The sequence below is a fragment of the Homalodisca vitripennis genome, chromosome 5 (assembly GCF_021130785.1).
Source record: "Homalodisca vitripennis isolate AUS2020 chromosome 5, UT_GWSS_2.1, whole genome shotgun sequence".
NCBI lineage: Eukaryota > Metazoa > Arthropoda > Insecta > Hemiptera > Cicadellidae > Homalodisca > Homalodisca vitripennis.
In genome coordinates this window covers 155,028,762-155,053,447 of record NC_060211.1, presented here as the reverse complement: position 1 = coordinate 155,053,447, position 24,686 = coordinate 155,028,762, and the positions used below count along the sequence as shown (strand labels likewise).

Here is a 24,686-nt window from a genome sequence, read left to right as displayed (position 1 = left end):
TTATGAACCACTAGGTTGTGTGCTTGTACAATGCAAATTGGCTGTTGGCTCCTGGGCTGTATTGTTTTATTTCCCAATTAGTTTTTTTGAATATAAGAGAATAACTTTATCACAAGGATGATACCTCTCATATAAGAGATTGCTAATACAAAGCCTGAAACAATCCCTTGTAATACATAAGCAATCTCTTGTAATTAGGGGTCATTAATTTGACGCATATAAGCCCACTTAAATAGTTTCATTCTATGGCAGGAACAAAATAAACTTTGTTTTTATACAAGTAAAATTTCGCATTGTCCTTCAACACGGAAAGGAAATTTTACCATAAGGTTTCAGAAATAAAAAGAAAATGTTTAAAAATATATGTACAGTTGTTTTATTTCGTGTAAACCTTAATATTAAAATATCAATTTACATAGCTTACAATTTATAAAATTTGCATACAAAGCAAAAATTAATAGTATCACGAGATTTCCTGTTTATTTCAACATAAATTTTAATTTATTAGACGGATAAATAAATTTGTTTAATAAAGCCTTCTTCAGACACCAGTTGTCAACATAAACAGATTTTATACAAGAAAATGTTATGCGAAATTCCAATCATGTACCATTTATACTGTGTAGTTTTTGGATAGTTTTGCAGACATGAAGTAAATATCTTAATTTAAGAAATAAATTGATCCATTAAAAGTAGTTAGCTGTGAATATGTTCTATTCCTTAACTATACAAGCTTGAAAACATTGTGGAGAAATTAGTCGGAATTAATGCAATTAGTGTAAACGACTACCTACATTATGAAATATTACATTAGAACAAAATAAATTATCAACACTATTTACAGGGCATTTACATTAACGATAGTTTACATAATATTTACATGTATTTACAATGAACGAGTATTAAACCCTTGTGATGGGGACAGGCCTGGTTTTTCTGGGGGCGGTAAAGAGCCGACTCCAAGAGCGACAAGTCTTCCCGGACCACACCCACATTCCCGAGGTGATGCCGACCACGAGGGAGAGGAAGACGCGGAGCAGCACCACCTCGACCCCGGCGGAGTGGTAGGAGGGTCCAGGGAGACAGCCGGGGGCGGCGTGACAGTCGAGGGCAGAGAGTAGGGCGAGGGTACGCCAACGGGGGCGGTGCCAAGCCTCGTACACCAGGCAGGCCAGCCCGGCGAGGGCGGGCAGGACGTACAGCGCGGTGAACACCGCCAGCCGAGTCATCAGGCGCTCCAGCTTCGCCGTACTGCCCCCGGCTTGGCGCAGTTCCGAGCGCACCGTGACCAGAGCGGCAGCCCCTAGTCCCGCCACGATACAGCCGAGACCCAGCATCACTCCGTGCGGGATGACGAGGAAACTGATGGAGGAGGTCTCCGACACTTGGCAGAGCCCGGTGAGTTCGTCAGCGGAGACTCTGTGCAGGGTGAGGGCCAGAACTGCGAGTACGGCGGGGCCCGCCCAGGCCGCCAGATGGAAGTAAGACGCCAATCCGAAGACCGCCTCACTGCTCCACTTCTTGGCCGCTGAGAGGTACCAGGCCGTCGCCAACACGACCCACCACACGCTGGCCGAGAGACTGCAGTAGTAGAGGACGAGGAAGACCACGGTGCAGGGAGCGCTTTCCAGGCCGTCAACGGCTACGTACTCGTCGTACCCTTCCGTAGCCTTGACACACGTGAAGGTGTCCGGTCCCACCGAGCCCCGAATGATGTACACGAGGGACATGGCGTTGTAACAAAGTGCGAGAAACACCACGGGGCGCTCCGGGTATCGGAAGCGAGCGGGTTCCACCCAGAACGTCAGTAGCGTGAAGAGAGTGGACAGGAAGCACAGCCAAGCCCAGCCGGTCATCCAGCGCTCCGCGAACAGTTTGTCTTCTGTCCGATAGTAAGCGTCTCTACCACAGCGAGGACTGCAGGTCACCATCGTAGGCTCTCTGGCTCTCGTGAAATCTGGTGGACACTGATGAGTCGTCGCCTTCGCCGGCTCCAACCACGATGCGGCTCGGACCTTTTCTTCACTCGCGTTGGGGAACTGCATGCACAATCCGTTGCGCTCGGGGACGGGGAAGCGCGAACAGTTGAAAAGCGCCGGCCAAGGGAAATTGAAGGTCTCCATGACTGGGTGGCAGTCCGCCTCCACCTCCTCGCACAAGCCTCGGCAGGAAGGAATGGCGCCGATCACGTGCTCAGAGCAGAGCGGCGCAAACACAGAGCAGAGGAAGAAGCGGAGGTGGCGAGAGCAGTTGTAGTGCACCAGGGGCATGAAGGCCTGCAGCTGTAACATAATGACAACACATCAGTCGGGGAATTCATATCAAAGAGTCAATACATTTTAATATAGCTGGGGTAATAACACTAGCTGGTACTTGGTGAAATAACGAAACAATAGTACAGTATTATGGTACTCACAATTTCCGTTATCGGGCTCGTTTTAAAAGTGAAGTTATTTACTATATCTGCTATTCAACTGTGTTTCGCTTTAAAACTTTAGCGCAAAATTTATAAATTTCAAATTATGATTATTGAATAGTTTTGTTCTTTCTTAAAGCTTTAATAATTTTGTACACTTTATTTGCACTATTTTGTGCTTCCATCGAATTTAGTGCTCAATGTTAGATCAAGAGGTATAACCTTCTCCAAAGTTTGAAAGAGAAACGCCGAACGAACTTGTTCTTGACCATTAAAAAAAAATTAATTTCTTTGGCCATACCTTGCTGCAGGGAGTAGGCTACGTACGCAGAATTTTGATAATGCAAAAACTTAAAAGCGTCGGAAATTCCATGAGAACCTCAAATCACCTAATTGTCAGCAGACCTCAAAAAGAAAAGCAATTTCTGAGAAGGAAATTCCGCCGGTGGAGAAATCAAAAATGTTTTGATAACCGGTCGCGATAAAGAAACGGGCGAGGACGAAGTACAATCACATTGCCGGTATTCGCCTCGTGTTTTTCTCGGCGGAGGCAGTCCGGTCGTTACGCAGCAAAAAGTGCAGCCACGGAGCGGTGAGCGGCTGATGGATTCGCCGCAACCGGTCCCATCGCGCGTCGCCAGACAAGACGCGACCAGTTCCACAAAAGGAGAGCGGCAGCTGTCATCATAGAACGAGCTCGGGCGGTTCGAGTCCGCGGCGACGGACAACGGCTCAAAAAAGCTTTTTGCACTTGCGTCTTTCTGCACAATGGAGAGCGGTGATACAAAGGAACTCCGAACCCCCCTCACATCTCGATATGACAGGAATGCTAATATCGCAACCGTGTTTGTTGACGAGGGAATGTTTTGTCGGACTGCCTTCATCGCAAGTAATGACGGATCAGAATGTCGAGATAATTGGCTCGCGGAATCTCTCACACCTGTGAGTCGCCGGGGGTAATGCAATGTTCACTATTTCTAGCAGAGACGAGAATAGCTGACGATTATGTTCTCGTTATTCCGTACTAAAAAATCTTTAACTAGATTTTGAAAAGTATTGCAGTAATTACCCCATTGAAAATTTGCCAACGCGATTTAAATCTAGATATCTCTTGAAATATTTCGGCCTCGCTCTGAAGAGCCAGCTATCCAAACATAAGTTGAACCAAAAATGGTTATACCGGCCGTGTAATCTTAAGAATTAAGATGAACTTAATTCATTTTCTGTTAAACGTGATTGATCTTAACTCTTAATTGTTGATTGCTTTTGATACACAATGTTTAAAATTATACATTAGTCAGGGCATATAAAATAGCACATATTTTGAAGGAGGATTCTAAATTATAACATTTTAAGAAAACGTGGCGTGTACGATCAAACATTGTGGTCAAGCATTGATTTATACACACTACTTGTACTTATGTATCTCTTGAAGGAAATGTATTTTTGAATTAATAGATAGGGTTTGTAGCCTGCTTTCTTTTTACGTGTTATTCAAAATTCAGTTGCACACGGACTCATGATGTCTGAATGTCTAACACGTTGCGGTAAGTATAAATAACTGAAAAATTTGTAAACTTCTTAAATTCGAACAATCGGCGGATTCGTCTTTGCGAAAAATCAGACTTTATCAAACATCTCAGTACTGGTGTAATATGTGAGGAAACACTAATCTAAAGCTTTTAGGCTACACCAAAATCCAATTGGCAGGCGGAATTCGCTTCACGAAAGGTTCTGCAGGATGGTCTTTTTAGAAGCGGCGTAAAAAACTCAACCGATAAGGACCATTAGTTAGTATTCGGGCGAGGCTTGAGCAAGCGCTGGAGTGAAGCTAATCTCGAGCGACTGGCTGTATTATGTGAACAGGAAATTAGCCGTTGGGGGGCGAGGGCCTGCCTACCTGGCCGCGGTCCTACAAAAGGCTCTCCGGGTATCATGTTGCACGCCTCATCGACCCCGGTCCTGTTCCTTCGTTCCCTCGGCGAATCTTTGACAGTTTTTGTGCCGGGATTAGCCGCTCTACGGTCGGTCGTGATTCTGTCGACAACCCTCCGGACTTTGCCCCCCGGACGGTTTACAGATGTTATTGTTGTTCTTCAACCCGAAGGAGTGATACTGGGGTGGGAGATACTTCTGTGGTCATTGGTACCGCGAGGCTTCTTTGTGTTGGGGTTTTAACGCGGCGGGGAGTGCCTGAATAGATTCGGAACTGTATTACTTTGTCGGAAGAATTGATACGAAAAACTTTTAAAACAACTGCCTCTATCAAATAATATAAAAATACATTGTATTTGGAAGAAAGTGTAGAACGCAGACATTTGGAAAATTGTCTAATCTTTCAACTCTTTAAATTTCAATTTAAACTGAAGTGCAAAACCTTGTTTTTATATTTTCACCTAATATTCTACGAGAAGGGATTGACAAACGACACTTTTCATAGAATGTGTGTAATTCGATACAATTAACACAGCAGCCTTCATTCAAAGAACCCCAAAAGTTAAGATATTTTCAATCTAAAACAAGCTGGACATTCAGATTTTAACATTCTCGACTAATTTTTTGAACGCTTTTATAGCAGTGTTTATTTTTGAAACAAGAAAAATAAAACTGTAACTTCTCTTCCTTCTCTCGGTACTAAAAAAGTTTTTGCTTGGATTCATTCGATTCACCCGTCATATGCGGCAGCCAAAATGCGTCGTGACGGTAGAGTTGCTGCGCTCGCTTGGCTGCTGGCGGTTGTACAGTCCATCAGGACCAATCGCCACATTTAGCAGATGGCTGCCTGTGATGTAGACCATTTTTCACGGTGTATTGTATAAATCATCAGCATATATCTCGACACGTACCGAATAATGTCCTATGCACACGTTTTAAAAGGAGTTGCTAAATATACCTCTTTATTTTACCCCCACAAGATTTACGGTATATGACAAATGCGTCTTATCAAATATATTTGTAGTCGTATAATATATCATGAGAAATGTTACACATTAGAAACATACGATAAAAATAATGAAATTGGATAAAATGATCTCTCATAGATTATCCAAAATAAGATAAGTAGGATTATCTTCGAGGATACTGACAATCAAAAAGAAGATATGCTTATTTAATTACACTACTCGTGTAATCAGAGACGTATTGTAATACGAGTAAGTTGTTGCATAGAATCATTTAATTATTGATCAATTCGTACATAAAACTATTAATTTTACAACTACAGTATATATTAAAATACTACATTTAATATCTAGTTCATCTTTGTTATTATAAAACATTCTGGTGTTTCTCTGTGTGTTACTCAATGACCTAAAATCTACTGGGCCGACTGTATTGAAATTTTTAATGAAATATCTTAGGATCACTGGTTTAACACATAGGCCTACTCCAATCTTGAAAGTCACTAAGTTGATTAAACTGATTTGATTTGACTAAGGGCTACTAGCCACTGGTTTTAAGAACATTATTTTTAGCATAATCAAAAGATAGTAAATGTGCTTTTGTAATTAACTGATCTTTGTACACATTATAATGTGACAACACAATCACATGTGTTACAAGAGGAAATATATATCTTATTACATCGGACACACATTACATTAGATTATTAATGTAAATAATCTACATGCTCCCAATTGCTGACCCAGATCAGTGAAACTGTTGGGACGGGACGCCCAGCTGTGTGTATCTGAGTGAGTGAGTAGTGGTATAGGTTCTATACTCCTTCAGGGACCACGGTTCTCCGGACAGAATATAGATACACTTAATTAAAGCAAGGTTATTCTTACTTTTCATAAACTTCTTGATATTGACCGCACACTGTTATTGTAGACCTGTCTATCTTACGTACATTGCTAAAAAGTTCGGTTGGGGAAGAAAACAGCAAAAAACACAATACGTTATGAGATTGATAGACTCGCATTGAAAAGGTACACATCTATTTTTGAATGCCAACATCTTCCGATTTTAAATCTTGCAGTTTGTGAGCAAATTGAATAAAATATTTCGCCGAGTGTACTGGACTCGTCACAGATAAATAATGTGATACACAAAACATGTTCATCAAAGAAACGTATGTTGGTTATGAGGGTAAAATATGAACTAAAACAAACATATGGGGAGGCTAATACGTTAGACAAACCAGAGGGAGCAACAATCCGAGCACCGCTCGCCCCTCTGTAAGAACCCCGACCCGCCCAACAAAGGACGAGTTGAGAGGGACTGGTTCAGACGATAGGGAGACTAATATAGTATGGGAGGAAGGTAGGTAAGTGCTAATAGAGCGAGGGGTAGCTTGTGCAGGAGTTAGCTGTTCGAGAATACGTGCCGCCATGCCGGGGCGTATAATTAGCCTGAGACAAAGAAATCGTTATCTACTTAAAAACCACAAGAGGCTAATAGATTCCATCCATCACGTTCACAAAATGTCCAAGTTAGAGACGAGTTCGAAAATTTGAATGATTACATTACATGAGACCTAATGTAACATCAAGGAATCGTGTGATTCCGTCAAGACCATTCCACTAAGACTGGACGTGACGTAACATCGCTTTGGCCCCTATTTGGTTTAAGCAACTGTACAATAACTGTCTGGCCACCATAAGCGTAGCGAATGTGCATCAGGGTGACGTGCATTATTTTTCACAAGTACCGCTCCGTTTCATCCAAGTAACAACCACTTGCCTTGATCTATGCTCAGTTGCTGCCTTTGTGCAACTATTATTGAAGTTCCCACATCAATAAAGCTACCAATATTAGTGAGCCTAATGTACATTTTGTGTCAAAAAAGGAGAAGTAGGAACAAATTATTTACTCTCTACAGGGAGTGAGTAATAGATAAAGGGTGCTTTTGAAAGAGTGATTCAAAATTCTCTGAAGGTCGTGATCTAATATTCGACCTCACATGAATGATCGTGTGATTTTGTTTTCCCCAAAATCATCTCCTGGAAGTTTTGCCGGACAAAAAGCTGCGAGCTCGAGACGGTGTTGCCGGTTGAATGACTGGCTGGGCCGCAGTAGGCGGTGATCCTGTAAATGAAGACCGGCCGCAGATGGCGTCTGACATAATGGTGGAGAAGGAGAGAGACTGGGGTCCAGGCCCCGGGCCCTCGGCCGGCACCCGTCATTACAGGCTTAGCTATTAGTGACGCCCGAGCTGTGGCTCGGCCTCCCGCCAATTAAACATAATTAATACTTGTAAGCGCATTCCTACGCGATCCTTCCTGGAAAACCACTCACGAGCATCTTATGAAGCAAAATACAGTCTTGAAAGCAAGAAATACGCGCTTTTTGCCGTTTGCTTCAAAATCCGAAATCACCTTAGAATGAAATTGAGTTTCATTTATTTGAACGGTTATACCTCGATCTACACTACAAGTTGTACGATTGCTTGCCCCCCCCCCCCCCCAACGTCACTGCTACCCCGTACCAATTCAACATCATCGAGCGTTACTGTATTTCCCAGATTGTCGCCAAAAAAACCTTGTGTTCCAGCAAGTATTTGAACAGTTAATCACCCTTTTATAACGAAACAGCGAGGCAGAGACCGACATTTTATCATTATAAACACCACGTTGCAAAAGTTTGTATATAATGCATGAACATTGTCTTGTACAAAACACCAATGTTGGCCAAGACAAAGGCATATTCAAAGACCGTTTATTCACTAAAAAAACAATAGAGAATAATAAATTCTTAGTTCGACTAAATACCGCATAAAAGAATTTCATACCGTTCCTCTACGAGACCTCCATTCCTCCGGTATTAAAATGATCAATTCCATTAAAAACAGTAACTTCTGAAAGTTGCAGAAATTGCAGAGAAGTACAATCTGATGGACATTTAAATGTTTTTAAGGTAGACATTCTTACTGAGCAAATCACTTCTCGACAGCTTATTAAAATCGGTTAAGATAAAGTTTAGGAGTCATAAACAAATAACCTAGTCCTTTGTGAATTCATGGGTGTGCATGTAGCGCTACTGTTACAGATTCTCCAGTGTTGAGCTATTCTTGCCTCGAAACATTCTTGTAACTACAACCATATCAAATTTCCCGCTTCTACAAGACAACTGTTTATTTTAGACACGTTTGTTATTGTTTATTTATACTGCCCTTTTGGTGTGTTGCCCTCGGTAATTACATTAACATAATGTAGCCTGAGGTGGTAGGCTATATCTTCATCAAACTTGATGTATAGCAACGGTTCAACATGACGCCTACCACAAGAATCTTCTTACATTTGTTGATCTTCATTCCACATCATAAAACTTTAATGTTCTGAATTCTCAAACCAGTGGACCTTTTATTTATGGTGAGAGCGTTAAGCAATGGAGTTTACGCTTGTATCGAATTCATTCAGCTTAGCATTTCTTCTAGAAAATTCACAAACTATTTTCGTGTATCTCGTGTGTTTTCTCTAATTGAAATCGCAAATACGTAGTTCAGCGATGGTAAGTTTATACTTGTATCTAATGCGTGAAAATTCATTCAGCTTAGCACTTCTTATAGATGAAATAAAAACTATTTTCGTGTATCCCGTGTGATTTTCTTTAAATAAAGATGCACAAATTGCGAATTTTTCCAAACGCAGTGAATTTATTCCATGTGGGAATTCATACATTCACTCCCGAATTTACAAGAACTAAAGAGGATGATGCTGATTATAGAAAAGAAACCATTTAGATAATGAGCTATTGCCCAATTTTGGCCGTACGGAAATGTAATTATTTTGATCGTAAACTTGGAATATCACATTTCACTATGAAACAATTTATGTGTATTGGTTTTTATTACGGATGCTTTGTCAGACCATTAGTACAATAGTGAGGCGTGCAATGCACACAAGAGAAGGAGCCGTTGAACTTCAATATCCAAAAATTGAGTTATTAGCAGACCAAAAGGATATACTATTAAATCAATGTGATAATAGTGAATAGAAATAAGGGAACGTTGAACCCCTTCACACCAAGATTAATAGGTCGAAACGAAATTCTTTGAGATTATATTCAACATTTATACCTTTGGCATCCAAAATCAATGTCATCAAGCGGACAAAATTGTTAAATAATACCTGTGGTTACAAATCCTTTCGAAATCTTCCACTCAGCCAGGAGTGGCCTACATTTGAACATATTCCCTGTGTTTTAATTCTGTTCTACTTCACATAGATTTTTAATGAGTTTAATGATTCATTACAAGGTAAGGACTGAATCTATGAATGAGTTCTCTTGCAACGCTTGAGAAATTCCCTTGAGATTCATGACGAGGCTTGCGACAGAAGGACTCTCATTACCATTGTGTTGTGTCTTATGATGCTGTTCGCTTGCGCTGACAAAGCCGCAAAGACAGAACGCCGACACAGAACATCCTTTATCTGCGTCACGTCAGCCGCATGCGTGCGCATCCGTCATGTACGTCGACGCGTGCGTGCTCCGAAGGCAGCTGCTCGTTATTTCTGCCCCGGGCGACTCATCGAGGCGTCAAATCTTGGCATGGACATCAGAAGATATGAAGTCGACACCCCCGACAAAATTATTTTAAAACCGTGCCGACTGGGGTTTTGCCAAATGCGTGCAACAAATTAGAATGAATTATTGCACAGAGTTGTCTCTACTTTACAGAAGATTCCGGTCCGTAATTTTCCTTCCACTACTTGTTAGTACAAGATGTCTCAGTGCACAGAGTTCTAAAAATGGACGTCTGGAACAAGGTTTGTAGCGCCATCGGGGGGTGGTCCAACCGTGAGGTACATAAATGTTATATTAATTATCTTAATGATATCAACTGCTTTTAAAAGCAGGTGGCTGCATGACGTTAGGCTTCAGCCTTTGGGTCTGGACCAGAGATAGTCTTGTCTGAGACCGTAGCACTTAATCACTTCGTATTGTACTGATTCCTTACCTTATTTGAAAATATTAACGAACACGCTAGTACCCCAAGAGGACAAGCAGAACAGGTCTAAAAGGAGGTAGATTTCTTCTTTAACAAAATGTTTAATCGTTCTAATTCCCAATCGAATCAAGAATGCAACACCTTTGTTTTGGGCGGCAATGATTATCCAGTGGTAAGTTTCTTTTAGATACACATTTTAATGAGTACTAAACAGATTGTTTTTTTTTTTTTTTTTTTTTATGTATATATATATATATATATATTGAATAAAAAACGAGTTCTGGACACTCTCAATGTATATTAATATTCAGTTCCATCATCGTCCAGTCCAGACGACAGGAATGGTTAGGTTAGGAACACACCGACACGGCAGGCCTACTCCACACCAATAATTGCCGCACTCGGTCGCGGTATTGTTTACTCCGTGCACTCGGAATGCCGCTCAGCTCGCTACGCTCGTCTAGCTTCTATTCTTCCGTCGTCGCCATCCATCAACGTCATCTAATTTCTGCGTGTTCCGCTTCCACCGTTCCAAAACGAGAAAAACCTGTATAATGCGAGACGTGGTGGGTATCCTGTCCGCGGACTGCTGAGTGCCGACTGGAATGGTGGACTGGCGTCTGTGTTGCCTACGCTGGTGTTATAAACATGATTTTATCTGAATCTCTGGAGCAACCGGATGCTTAAAATGTTCTGCCACTTGGTAAATGTTGAGTTGACTGCGAGATAAAAGAATTCCATAGTAGCGGATACTACATCGTAGCATGAAGCAAAGCAATAACATTTGCTAAAATCACTTCTTGAGAGGATTGTCGAACCCCCTAGATACCTTAGGAAGCCTAAAAATGTAATACATTTATGCAAAAAGACAATAATATCCTTCCCAATGCTCGTAAACATTCATACCTTTGTTGGTGGACCTACTTAACAATAAAGTGAGAAGAGCGAGTTTTAGAGTGCACTAATGCTGAAACTGAAGGTATTGATTTATGTATTCCTTTTTCAGTTTTTAAGGAGAGACCTGTCTTCTTTTAAATCTTATCTTGGCCATTCTCACGTCCCTCTGGCCTGCTCGAGAATCTTGTTTACAATAAAGGAAGGAGAAACGGAATTCCTCAAGGAAAAAAATTAATTGTTAAATTATGGACTACTCTATTAAGTCCAATAGAGACAGTTCAGGAGGCCATTGAATTTTTATCACTATTCCCAAAAGCAGTATACGATAGCATTAACTGATAAGCCAGGAAATACTTAAAATACTTAAATAAGGTAAGTCTAACCGGCCACTGAGGTATTAAATTTCCGTTTTCTACATGCCTTGTTTTAACATCATGGTAAAACATTTTATATCATTCTAGCAATTCATAACAATATGACATTCTTGACAACGTGATTATAATATACTTATCATTGCGTATTGTTTGTTTCAAACACAGCAGAAGCAACATATTTCTCAGAGAACTCGTAATTAATCAAATATCACGGTATAAGAAACGTATAAAACGTACTCAAATAGAAACTCAATCATATTATTCTTCGAAATGCAATTATCTTCTAATGGCTATCTCCTAATCAAAAACAGTTTCGATATATTTGATTTACATGTATTAGATCGAGGACTTATTTAAAGATAGTAATTAGATCGTGTTTGTTTATGTACATACAGGCTACTAATTACGATTACGCAACATTAATTCTGAACCGTATCGCCTTCTCGTAGTTTCACCATCCGAGATAGGAAGATTTATCGATATTTAGGCATTTACATACATATATACACCATTGCCGGCCATAATTCAGACGCACGTAACCTATGCAAAGGCAGGCGCGAGGGAACACACATTATTGCACTAATACATCTTGAAGAGCGGGAACAGGTAATGCCGGGTTTATTTAATTTACAAATCAGGTTTCTTGGTATCGTAAACCGCACATTTAATGCGTCTGGGCCGCATGAATCAGCGATTAGACGCGGCCCGGCTATCTGCTTATTTAAGCCGTGTAATAAGCCGGTGTGTTTGGTAGATGGGCTTTTAGTGTAGTCGCGGCGTTATCGAAAGAGTAAATAACCGGTGTGGCCGCGGCGGCAGTGAGGTGCATTAGTTCCGGACATAAGAGAAGGAACGGCGGATCCGAGCTGGAGCGCGACGGGCTATTGAAACGTAGGAATGAAGCGCTACGCTTGACTGAAACAGGCATAGGAATTATGCATTATAACCTAAGCACCTCCATCGAAGACGATTTCCTCAATTGGCAACTAACAATAATAGTGATACAATACATTGACTAATTTCTGGAATAAACATTTCAAAGAAGATTTAAATATCGACTACAGTAGTAAGAAATCCCATGAATGAAAATAAAAGTGATCGGAATCGCCTCTTTCGGTGGAAGGTTTACTCAATTTTCCAGTTTAAGTTGTAAGGATAGGAAACACATTATATTACTTTCTTGCTTTAGAGATATCAACATGAATTACAAAGGTTTCCATATTTTTTAGTTTCAACATAATTTTTTCTTTTCTATTTAATTTTAGGGGTTACAGGGAAATGGTTATGTAGAACATGCCACATTGCTTTTGGCTTGTTTATTTTAAATAAATGCATCCACAACAGATGAGACAAGTTTGCCATCTTCATAATACAGCGAGAGGGAACAGAAAGGCTGTATTGTGATGCATGTAGGAATAACAAGCTGAAGGTATGCTGAACCTTGTACAATATACTGGTACATACAAATTTTGTGGAATATTAGATCTTCTAATAAATTACGTTTTTTAAAATAATAAAGACAAATCCTAATAACAATATAAATACGTGCAGTAATAAAACAAATGAGAGAATAAAATTATTGTTTGGTAACTGATCTCATAAGAGGCAACCACTTAATGTTTAAGAAATACACAAAAAGAGTAAAAAAGAAAGGGGGTTATGTACGGGAGGGAGAGCGAAAATGTCAGCTCGTATAATATTTTAAATTACGAATATATTCGTGCGAGATGTCATATACAATTGTCCTATTCTTAGTTTAGTGGCACAACCCGTACTTTCAATTTGTTACAATGTATAAGAAAAGTGCCACTTTGGATAATGTTTACTTCAGCCACGTTACCTAAAACGATCTAAAACTACTATTAAAAATGTATTAAAATTATGTACTTTCATTTTCATTAATAATGTTTAGGCGTATATTGCGCAATATTTATTCAAGTGTTTTAATTTTAGGTTATATCTCAAATTGGTCCACCTATCTTGGGGACTGAGAGGAACGGGAGTTATGGATGGGGGATGATAATAAAGTACCTGTATGGTGGGGAGGGGAGAACTGGGCTTTCAACATTCACGCGAGAATTTGAGCAGAAAGACAACTGCATTTGAATATAATTTAACAGTTTTTCGGTACTTTATCCTCTTTTCGTCATTTTGGCCACAGTTTCCACCCCCATGGAGAATTTTATTCCTAGTTTCTACCTTTATAGTGAAGATTATCCATAGTTTTTCCTTTGTTATTTTTGTCATATTAGCTAATAGTGCAACGTCTTTGGGCATATCGACGTTGCTTCTTCTGACTGGTTAGATTTAGTTTTTGCATTTTCCTTTCGAATAAACAACGAATACCGTAAAATAAATCCATAATTCTTGCTATCGAGTTCTTATGCATCATACATAGTCTTGTCTTTGCAACATGAGACTTATCTCATCGAACAATAATTTACACCATTGCCATTAATTGAATTATATACGATATATGACGAATTTCGAGCAAAACGAATACAAACGTAATTAAGACCAAATATTGAACCAAAATAACATTTTTATTCTACGCGTAATTATTTCCTTGTATTGGTCCACATTTTCCAGACAATCTGTATAGTCAATAATTTACAAGTTTACCAATATTAACGCTCAACGTTGATTAAATTTCGGCGATTTGAACTGTATTATCGAAACATTTTTTGCGCCAAATAAATAGATTCAACGGAAAAGGAAGTACAGACGAATGCCGACTTGCTCGGGCAATAAAATCGTGAATGCCCTGTTTTCTTCAGCCCCATGCAAAACACGACTTGTTTTTTTTCTCCTGACAGATGGCAAACAAATGATATTTTATAGCAGTTTTAATGCGGCAGTAACGTCGGGAATGCCCTGAGAGAGTCCTCGTAAAGGGACAGCGATGGGGCGAGGCGGCGACAAGGTCGAGGAGAGAATCAAACAAGTGAAAACCACCGGCTGAGGTAATAAAAGTTTGAGTCTCAGTACGGGGGAGGGGGGTATTTATGGGGGCTGTAAAGGCACGCCTGGTGCGGCGGCGACCCGTCAAAGAGTAACACTTCGTATCTAAAAGCCTCAATGAACCAGCTGGGAAGTGAGGCAAGTCCAACAGCTGGGCCTCCCCCAACTAGTGCTTTTATAGGTACTTGAAAATAATTTTTACTGAGAGAACAAAAGAACAGAAAGTTTCTGCGAGTGAGTTATTTTTACTTTTTTACTACAGCTTTGACTAAAAAAGCTGCTAAAACCCAAAAATAAAAAGTAAAAAATTCAATTAATATAGTTTTTAATATTCTGTGGAGATTTGGGTTTTAATTACTTTTCATAAAACTCACGTGTTTATTAAATTATTTTATAAAAACGGTTTATCAATTTTGTGTATTTTACATACCTAGACGATAAATGTAGTTTTAAATCAGCGTGTTTCTAACCATTCGCTTTTGGAGATCATACGATTCAAAGAGTACAATTTTGAAACCATTACTAAAAAATTGTAATATTCTGGTTTTGATGGAACTTACTATGTTGGGCCAATTTATGAACACCACCAAAAAATTGCATCACTTTATATAGTTTTTAATTGTAAAGTTTTGAAAAAATAATCATGAATTTTGATCAAAAAGCGTAGTCTAACTAGAATCAAATGAAAAACTTACGCAATTCTGAGAAAATTGCTGGCAATATTTTCAAAATTCGTAAATTCTCGCGGAATAATGATTAATGTGCAAGGTAGCTCAAAAACGGTAAATAGAAGGTAAAAACAGTAATTATATGGTTAAATCAAACTCTAAAACTGAAATATATTTTTAAGTTAAATTACAACTAATTAAAACTGGTAATATAAAAATTGGAATATTGGCTTTTCAATGATAAATTTTAAAGCAAAAAAAAAAAAAACAAAAAAAACAAAAAAAAAACATGAAGAAGCAGTGAATTTATAAACATAGGTAGTATTTTTAATATTTTAGGTCTAGAATGTTTGAACATGAGTTCCAAGATAAAATTACTGCTTAAATGCTTGAGTTTCTAATAATGTTTAGGAATCATAATTCAAATTACCATTCTATAAATTCCCAGGATATTGTGTATATAGGAAATTAATGCATGGAATGATAATCCTTGGATTAAAATATATGAATTCACTTAGTTAAAATAGTTTAACGTTCTTTAACTGTTAAAACAATCAAAATTACAATTTTTCCTAGATTCAAAATTTTTTGTTAGCCTCTCGGACTAAAGAAATATTCCCGGCAATATTCCCATTTCAAAAGTTCCCTCCCACTGGCAATATTCCCGGCCCACATCACCACGGTTTACGCCAATGGTATCAGATCAGGGACGCAGATAAAATTGATAGAAACTAACCCAACATACGAAGAGTGTCATGCTCATTCGGTTATGAAGATAGGGAAAAGATGTAGAGTTAAGCCCATTGTTGAGAAAGTTTACAAGAGAGGAAGGTTTGTAGTGTTTGACGTGGAATATGGCAGCAGACCAGAGAGGTGTGCTATTTCCGTGAAAAGCTCTTGTTGTCTTAGTACAAGCACACATAACCTCACAGCAGACACAGTGGCTGCGTCAGCGTCACTCATTCTTGGTATTTAGCCAATAAAGCCACAAAATGTGTCGGTTACGGTTCAAAACATTTTAAAATAAATATTTTTTAAACAACCTTATGTTCTTTCCTACATGCTATTGTGGATATTGCTCATATATTATGCATGTACAAAACAACGAAAACGATAAATGGTGTTGACGCCACTTTGACAACATTCTTGAGCGGATTTGCTTTCTAGTTTTTTGTTTGTTTGAGTAGCTCATGTTTCAAATTCGTGTAAAACACATGCTCAACATAAAGAAGCCGTAGGCCTACTTTGAAGACCTTTTTATATGACTAGATCATGTAAATGAAAAATGAATTTTCCGGACATTTGCTATCGTTCAGTGATACAAAAATCAGTAACACTACGTTTCGAGATCTACAATCTGATCTCTTCTTCATGTAAATAACTAACCTAATACATAATTACAAACTACTTTAAAATAAACAAATCATACCAAAGCGTTGTGACACGCCTAACATGAGAAGTTGACACACAACATGGTGGTTGTGAGTCCTGAGTTAGGCGTGTCACAACGTTTTGATATGATTTGTTTATTTTAGCCTAGTTTGTAATTATGTATTAGGTTAGTTATTTACCTGAAGAAAAGATCAGATTGCAGATCTCGAAACGTGATGTTACTGATTTTTTGTTTCACTGAACGATGGTAAATGTCCGGAAAAATCCTTTTTACTTCACAATACTTCCATCGTCAAACATAAACTTCAAACAAAGAATAGACCATGTATTTTGAAAGCCTTCTTGTCACGGCAATTAAAATAAAAACGATACATCTTTTCAAAACATTAATGCAAATTTATACACATTTTAAAATAATCAAAACCATTAATATCTTTTAGCTGCAAGATCGTAGGCCTAATTTGTATCGAAGACGATGATCCACACAATTTTCGTTTTCCTCTAAAACTACTAGCGAAATATTAACTCACTGTAAGCGCTATAAAAAGACTTATTCAAAGTAACTAATGTTTACGTACTATTAATATTCGTCAGCCTTTTCTGCCGCACGATGAATAGTTAGAGTCTAGAAGAAAACTTGTGCATTTTACTACCACGTTACCATTCTGCCATATACAACAGTGCTACAGAGTAATGGAAGTAATTATTAATTACTAATTAAAATATTCATCTCACACATCTGTAAGAGTTAATTTTAAAATTCATTTGACAGTACTAATATACCGCGTCGTCATCGCTGCGTCAATCCGAAGGGCAAGCTGCGTAGGAGCGCCACTCCTGGTTCGTTTAGGCTCCGAGACCGACACCTGAACGCATTTTTGATTTGCATAAGCGGGGGCGATAAATTTGCAATAAGAAACGCCTGGGTGCGGAACTGAACTGCCGGAATGAAGTGAAATATGAAATATACGCTCACGTCGGCAAAACATAACTGTTTTTATTTTGGAGGATGCATAGTGTGAAAGAGTTAGTCATTGCTGCCTTCGCGTTGTCTGAATTGGTTTCCAACTTGGAAAAAGAAAAAAAAATGGAAGAAAAATTCGAATCTGATTTTTTAAAATCTGACAGCCTCACAAACATTTATTGAAATAGAATATTTCAACAGTATATTCGTACATATGATGTAAAAAAAATCATCCCAGAAATTTTGAAATTTATTAAATTAAAGATTATGTATGTTTTATTGGAATATGTATTTATTTTTAGTTGTCAACAAAGTTTTCCCATGGGTACCTTATAATAGTAACAATGAAAACTGGCAAGTGTGCAATATATAATGATAGACCTGCCCCCCCCCCCCCCAAGACAGCGTGGGGTACGATCCTGAACGTGTGTCTTCGAATAAAAAAAGAGAGTTCAATGATAACGGTATGCAATTTGACATAGCTACAACGTCCATAATATGATACAATAATATAATATATCCATAATGCTTAAAAATGCATCATAAACAAAATTCTGCATTCTTCTACGCAATAACATTTATCTTCAGCTACTACAAAACTTTTGCTATAAAATTACGATTTTGTATATTATTTTGTATTGACATAATATTTCTTTTAATAATTATATTAGCCCTATGGAATTTTGTTAATTGAGCTATTAGACTATAAATATTTTCAAACAACCAAAAAAACAAATATATGATAACATCAGTCATTCTAAAAAGGAAAATTGTATTCACTAAGCATAAGATATACAGGATATCTAGAAGTTTTTACGAAACATTTCAGGCAGCGTTTCTAGGTCAGAGAAAATCCAAAATATCATATTCGCACTTTCAATAAATCAATTCAATTAGCTGATGTTTTAATTAGTTAATCAGAGCAGCTGATTGTTGTGGGTCACCAGTTGCTCTGTCACACACTGGCAGTGTTAATATTGTTATCTTTTATAAATAAACTAGCGGGCCCGGCGCGCTTTGCTGCGCATTTCAATAATTTTTTGCAAAAGTTGCCCGCGGCTTCGCACGCAATTTCCCGTTGAAAACAGTACACTATATTCACTTATTCTTTTTCTATCACATTCTAAACATTGCTGAGATAATTGATAGTCGTTCCATCGTGAGCCTCTTGGGCGTATTATGAAGGTATGTACCATATTCCTGCCTCTATCTAGCTGTTACCCACGGCTTCGCACGCAAATCTTAAGAACCGAAGTCCTTATATTACTTAGTAAATTTTTTTTTTACTATAATAAATTTTAGATTAAATTAGTTATATCTCCGATGCCACGATTGAGCTTGCTTTGTTGTCTCGATCGAGAGAATATGTACACACGGAGTTTTGAGAACCATACTTCTGTCAAAAAAAACAACTAAGGTTGATTTTATAACATTCTTTATATTTGTAGCCAACGTAAGATAGTAATTATGATATCTGCATTACTCTTCTGATCAAGCATGAGCATGGTTTATATTAAATAAATATTGCAGTTAAAGGTGAATTTTTACGTCAAATTTGAATTGTATTATCTGGATAGTAAAGTCTATGTTTAACAGTGATTGCAAAAACAGTTTAAACAAAATTTGTCGTTTCTCTTAAGCTTACTCTATGCTTTAAAACTATAAGTGTAATATATGTTTACAAAGAACAGCTGATTAAAAATTTGAAAAGACGTTAACATATGTTTGCTGCAATGCATTTCTTATGGGTATTTCTGTAACCAGTGGGGCGGAATCCTGAATCGGGAAAGGGATGGGCATAGCTTATAAACCTTCTCCGTGGAAAAATACATATACGTACAAATTTTCATCATGATCGGTCCAATAGTTCACGATTCCATAAAGGACAAACATACAAACATTCATTTTTATATATATAGACTAGCGGGCCCGGCGCGCTTTGCTGCGCATTTCAATAATTTTTTGCAAAAGTTGCCCGCGGCTTCGCACGCAATTTCCCGTTGAAAACAGTACACTATATTCACTTATTCTTTTTCTATCACATTCTAAACATTGCTGAGATAATTGATAGTCGTTTCCATCGTGAGCCTCTTGGGCGTATTATGAAGGTATGTACCATATTCCTGCCTCTATCTAGCTGTTACCCACGGCTTCGCACGCAAATCTTAAGAACCGAAGTCCTTATATTACTTAGTAAATTTTTTTTTTACTATAATAAATTTTAGATTAAATTAGTTATATCTCCGATGCCACGATTGAGCTTGCTTTGTTGTCTCGATCGAGAGAATATGTACACACGGAGTTTTGAGAACCATACTTCTGTCAAAAAAAAACAACTAAGGTTGATTTTATAACATTCTTTATATTTGTAGCCAACGTAAGATAGTAATTATGATATCTGCATTACTCTTCTGATCAAGCATGAGCATGGTTTATATTAAATAAATATTGCAGTTAAAGGTGAATTTTTACGTCAAATTTGAATTGTATTATCTGGATAGTAAAGTCTATGTTTAACAGTGATTGCAAAAACAGTTTAAACAAAATTTGTCGTTTCTCTTAAGCTTACTCTATGCTTTAAAACTATAAGTGTAATATATGTTTACAAAGAACAGCTGATTAAAAATTTGAAAAGACGTTAACATATGTTTGCTGCAATGCATTTCTTATGGGTATTTCTGTAACCAGTGGGGCGGAATCCTGAATCGGGAAAGGGATGGGCATAGCTTATAAACCTTCTCCGTGGAAAAATACATATACGTACAAATTTTCATCATGATCGGTCCAATAGTTCACGATTCCATAAAGGACAAACATACAAACATTCATTTTTATATATATAGATTACCTGAAACCCCCTGGTTACCTGGTATTGTATTAACTGAATTTTTTTAAGCTTGGTATCGTTTGACTTGGAATTGACCTGTCTAAATAAAACGTAATGAACAAAATGTTTGGTGTTTGGAGACATTTTACATTACAGCATTTTAAAAGCCACGGTTTAAAATGAAAAATCTTTATTCTTCAGGTTGTAATTAGGCCCTTTGACCATAAAACTGTGTACCAAATTTCAACTTTTTACAACAAATTTTTCTCAAATAAAATTTTGTCAAGTGCAATAAACAAAGTTGCAGATTTCGGGTAATTGTTGGGTGTTTGTAAACTTAAAGATTTTTAAAAATTTATCTTTGGCCCAGATAATAATACTTAAACAGTTGGTAGAAAGTTCTGTGATGCCCTGAAAATTATCGACCTTATAGACAGACGCGCCTGGTTCGAATCGAGAATGTGAGGCATATTAGCTTCAAAGCCAGGCTATACGGTTATTCTCTTGGCGTTAAGAACTTGATGACACTCAAAACAACTGACTCTCCAACAAGAGAGAGGATAAGAATTATTTTTACAGCAAGCAGTCTTAGTGTAACCCCAATGTATTTTGTTACGTCTGGACAAAATCATATAAATTGTAGGACTGTAATGCTTTAGTAATACGTGAAACCAGCTTTTTTATAGAGGTCAAGTTCAATGTCACTGACACTGCAGACCACAGAAGAAAGGAAAAGTGGCGAGAGAGGAGACCGGAGGCGTGCAGATCACCGGTAGCGGATGTCGGCGATCGGCGCTTTCAAAGCACCGCCGAGTCCGATCCGGAAACGGGAAGATCCAATCTGGCTAGATCACGAGCGTACTGACTGAGATTGTCCGTAGATGTCTGGTGGTCAGTAATTACCTTAGTACTTGGTATTCTCGTAGGTACAGACCGTACGTTACCTGCATCTATAACTTCCACTGATGTAGTCTGATTACCCATTAGGCTAAATAAGCCGACCTAGCTACTAGGCTGAAATGTTTATTACAATAGCATAACATATTCTTAATTTATTAGCAATAGCAATGGCTTGAATCTTTGAATTGAAATAAATTAAGTTTTTGTCGCATAATGATTGTACAGGGTGTAAGAAAACTGTACACAAACTTTAGGATATTGTTCCCTAGACCAAGACGAGCTAAAGACTAAATGCACTCAATAGTATATATTTTTCGTTTACTTTTTATTCCAGAAGCAAGGTATAACCGGTAGTCTCAAATCAAGAGAAACTGCATTGTATTATAATGTCAGGATTTAAGATGGCTTAAAGTGTGTCACAACGCTCTGGTATGATTTACTTTAACCTAGTTTGTAGTTATGTGTCAGGTTAGTTATTTACCTGAAGAATAGTGTTACCGATTTTTGCATCACTGAACGATGTCAAATGTGCGGAAAATCCTGTTTCCTTCACATTATTAATTGCATGATTGTAATACAGTTACAAATAATTCTATGTTTACTAAGAAAACTAAGTATTTGAGTTTTTTTTATCTTTATTGGTTCCTTTCTGAAATAAAAAATAAAAACTGAAAAACACAGACAGGCATACGGTAAACTACAAGAGACAGACCATTAGTAAGTTACATTTAGTTTGTAGCTCTTGAGCCATAGAACATTATCCTTCAGTTTGTGTACAGATTGCTACACCCTGAATATTACAGTTGTATTACGAAGGCTCGCAGATTTTATCAAATACGGCTGAAGATTTCGTTTTCGAAGGAAAAATTCCTCTATTAGCGTCACGAAATTTTAGGTTATGCTGTTATACAGAATGAGTTAATAAGACTCATGGACTATCAAGGAAGTGTTGTCGCAGAGACTGATAAGTGCTACGATGGATAATCAATGTCTATTATCGCTCAGTAAAGATAAGTTTGTTAGCGATAACTGAACAACACTACAGCCGGCAGCGTCGGCAAATTCAAAGATTGTTTACTACCTTCCTGTAACAGTGGCTTATCTTAATGGATGCTTCACACCCACATCTAACCATCAAGATTTGGTGACTCGGCGTAGAAAGATTTAGATATTACCAATGCTGCACGCATTCTTCATTAACTAATGTTCCAGCTGTATGTGAAAATGTGCTTGTTTGCAATAAATTGCAGCATCCAACAAATCTTCGGATAAATGGATTTCTGATAAATTGACAGGAAATCGTGATCCAACCTGGTAATTAAAAGCCAAAGAAAATCACGACGAAATCAATTCACCCTAGTCCTGACCTTGAAGTTGGCTTTCGTGGATTGTTTTAAGAACAAATCATATCATCGTGTCCATCTATTTAGTCTTGTGACGTCGTCAACAAACTAGTGTTATTTATGTACGTGTAATGTTCACAAGCTTGACGGCGGCGCTTCTCCATAGTGCTCAGGTCGTAAACGCGTGAGTGGGCATTTTATCAGTTCGCTAACTTCCAAATCATTATTAGTTCTTCTCATTACCTTCGATTGTTCTGGATTTTTACTATCTGAAAATGTCCAAAATCAAAGTGTGGAGAACTAATACCTGGAGATCACTTACGTAGACCAACAGAGATTTGTTTACCATTGTTAATTTTTTATGCTGTTCAAAACTGTTTCATTCTCTATGTAAACCACTCCTTAAATTATTCTACAACCAATGTGAAATACACAAACTTATTTACTGATAAAGATAAAGCAACTTGTAGAACACCTTGTAGCCCTTACTAAAATACCATTTTAAAACACTCTGGACCTCTAAAAAGCTAGACTTTGCTAAATATAAGCAATAAACAGTACAATAAGGTGTTAAGTAACAGGTAGCCTAAAATACGCAAGTACCTAAAAAAACAGTAACTGAAACAACCCATATTGTGCATTAATCATAATCAGTTAATAATGCTAGCTTGTCAGACGTGGATAGGGGAGAGAAATCACTCCGAAATTTTGATATTGTACGAAATTAAAGAATAATGAATTTAAATCTTGGTATATTTCTGCATTTGTAAGGGTAAAATAAGAATGCCATTGTGTAGTCATCTTAGTAATAAAATCTAAGGGTACAATATAATATTTAAAAGAGTTGTCAAGTTGCTGGAATAGCACAACATACTTAATCTCAAGTAGCATTAAACGTACATATACGACAAGTGTGTGTTCTTATCCAGATAGTTAACTTGGGTTTAAAAGAACACATAAAAATAACAAAATCGGAAAACTAAAACACACACAGGACCTCATTAACTGTATCTGCGAGTTGACAACTCTAAAATGCCGCAAACAAGTGTATAAACAAACAGTGTTTGGTGAAGTAGAGCGTAAACAACACGTCGCTACTGATGGCATAAACAAAACATAAACAACGAAAGACTCACCCCTCGTTCGGCTTGCAACTGATCTTCGTGACCGACGAAATTCGGCATTACGGTGAGGTTATATCCGAGTTCTTGGCACATGGGGATAGATATTCGCTCACATTTGTGTGCCCATGCCGGGGCTAGGCCCCACAGGCATACCGACACCAACCACACGACTCGCATGCCGCTCTGAGCACAACTGAAACCGAACTGGACTAGCAGCACATTCACTCGCTCCGCTCAGGCAGCGCTGTCGACCATGACGGAATGCAGCCTCCTCCTCTCCTCCTTCCACTCCGACCGGCGCTCTTCTCAGTTCTCGCTCGCCCCTCAATCTCTTTGACCGCGCCGACAGACCGACAGCCCGAGAGGTGTGCGGTGGAGCTGAAGCTGATGTGAGACGGCTCGGCGGAACCCCGCACCCCGCCACTGTATCGCCACGGCTCGGCTGGTAGAGCCAAATGACCGTAATTAACTGCTGCCCTCGTTACATTACTTGCTACGCGTGGATGGGGGACAGTATGATGGGTTTTGGTACTCAATGCCTTCGGAGTTGCAAATAAAAGGATGAGAACATCTTAAAAACACTAAAACCTATATTTGTAACGACAGATTAATTATTGAAATAATTGTAAAGAAAGTTACGATTTTATCATATGTTGTCTTAAAACTATGATACCTAACACTCTCAATTCCAAGTGAAGACCATGTGAAGATGTATGATTATGGTATTTACTGTTACTGTAGAGTAACATATTAGGCCCTAGACCTGGGTCTGAAAGTGTTGCATAGCAATACTGGATTAGTTCACACAACGTTAACACTCTCGCCCCACGTGAAGATTTTTGTTATTATGGTATTTACCGTACTCTTGGTGTAGAGTAACATAGTCGCTTGGGTCTGAAACTGTTTCGTAGCAATACTGGATTAGCTCA

At 38.2% G+C, this 24,686-nt stretch overlaps 1 protein-coding gene across 1 annotated transcript; it reads right to left on the bottom strand.

The window, feature by feature from the left end:
• Positions 1–352: 352 nt before the first annotated feature.
• LOC124363046 (frizzled-10-A-like) lies at positions 353–24,122 on the bottom strand. The gene is made up of 2 exons (XM_046818110.1): positions 23,770–24,122; positions 353–2,282 (listed from the first exon to the last, which is right to left on the bottom strand). Exons 1-2 carry the CDS (start codon positions 23,932–23,934, stop codon positions 903–905), a joined length of 1,545 nt encoding a protein of 514 aa, XP_046674066.1. The 5' UTR covers positions 23,935–24,122; the 3' UTR covers positions 353–902.
• Between the last annotated feature and the right edge of the window lie 564 nt (positions 24,123–24,686).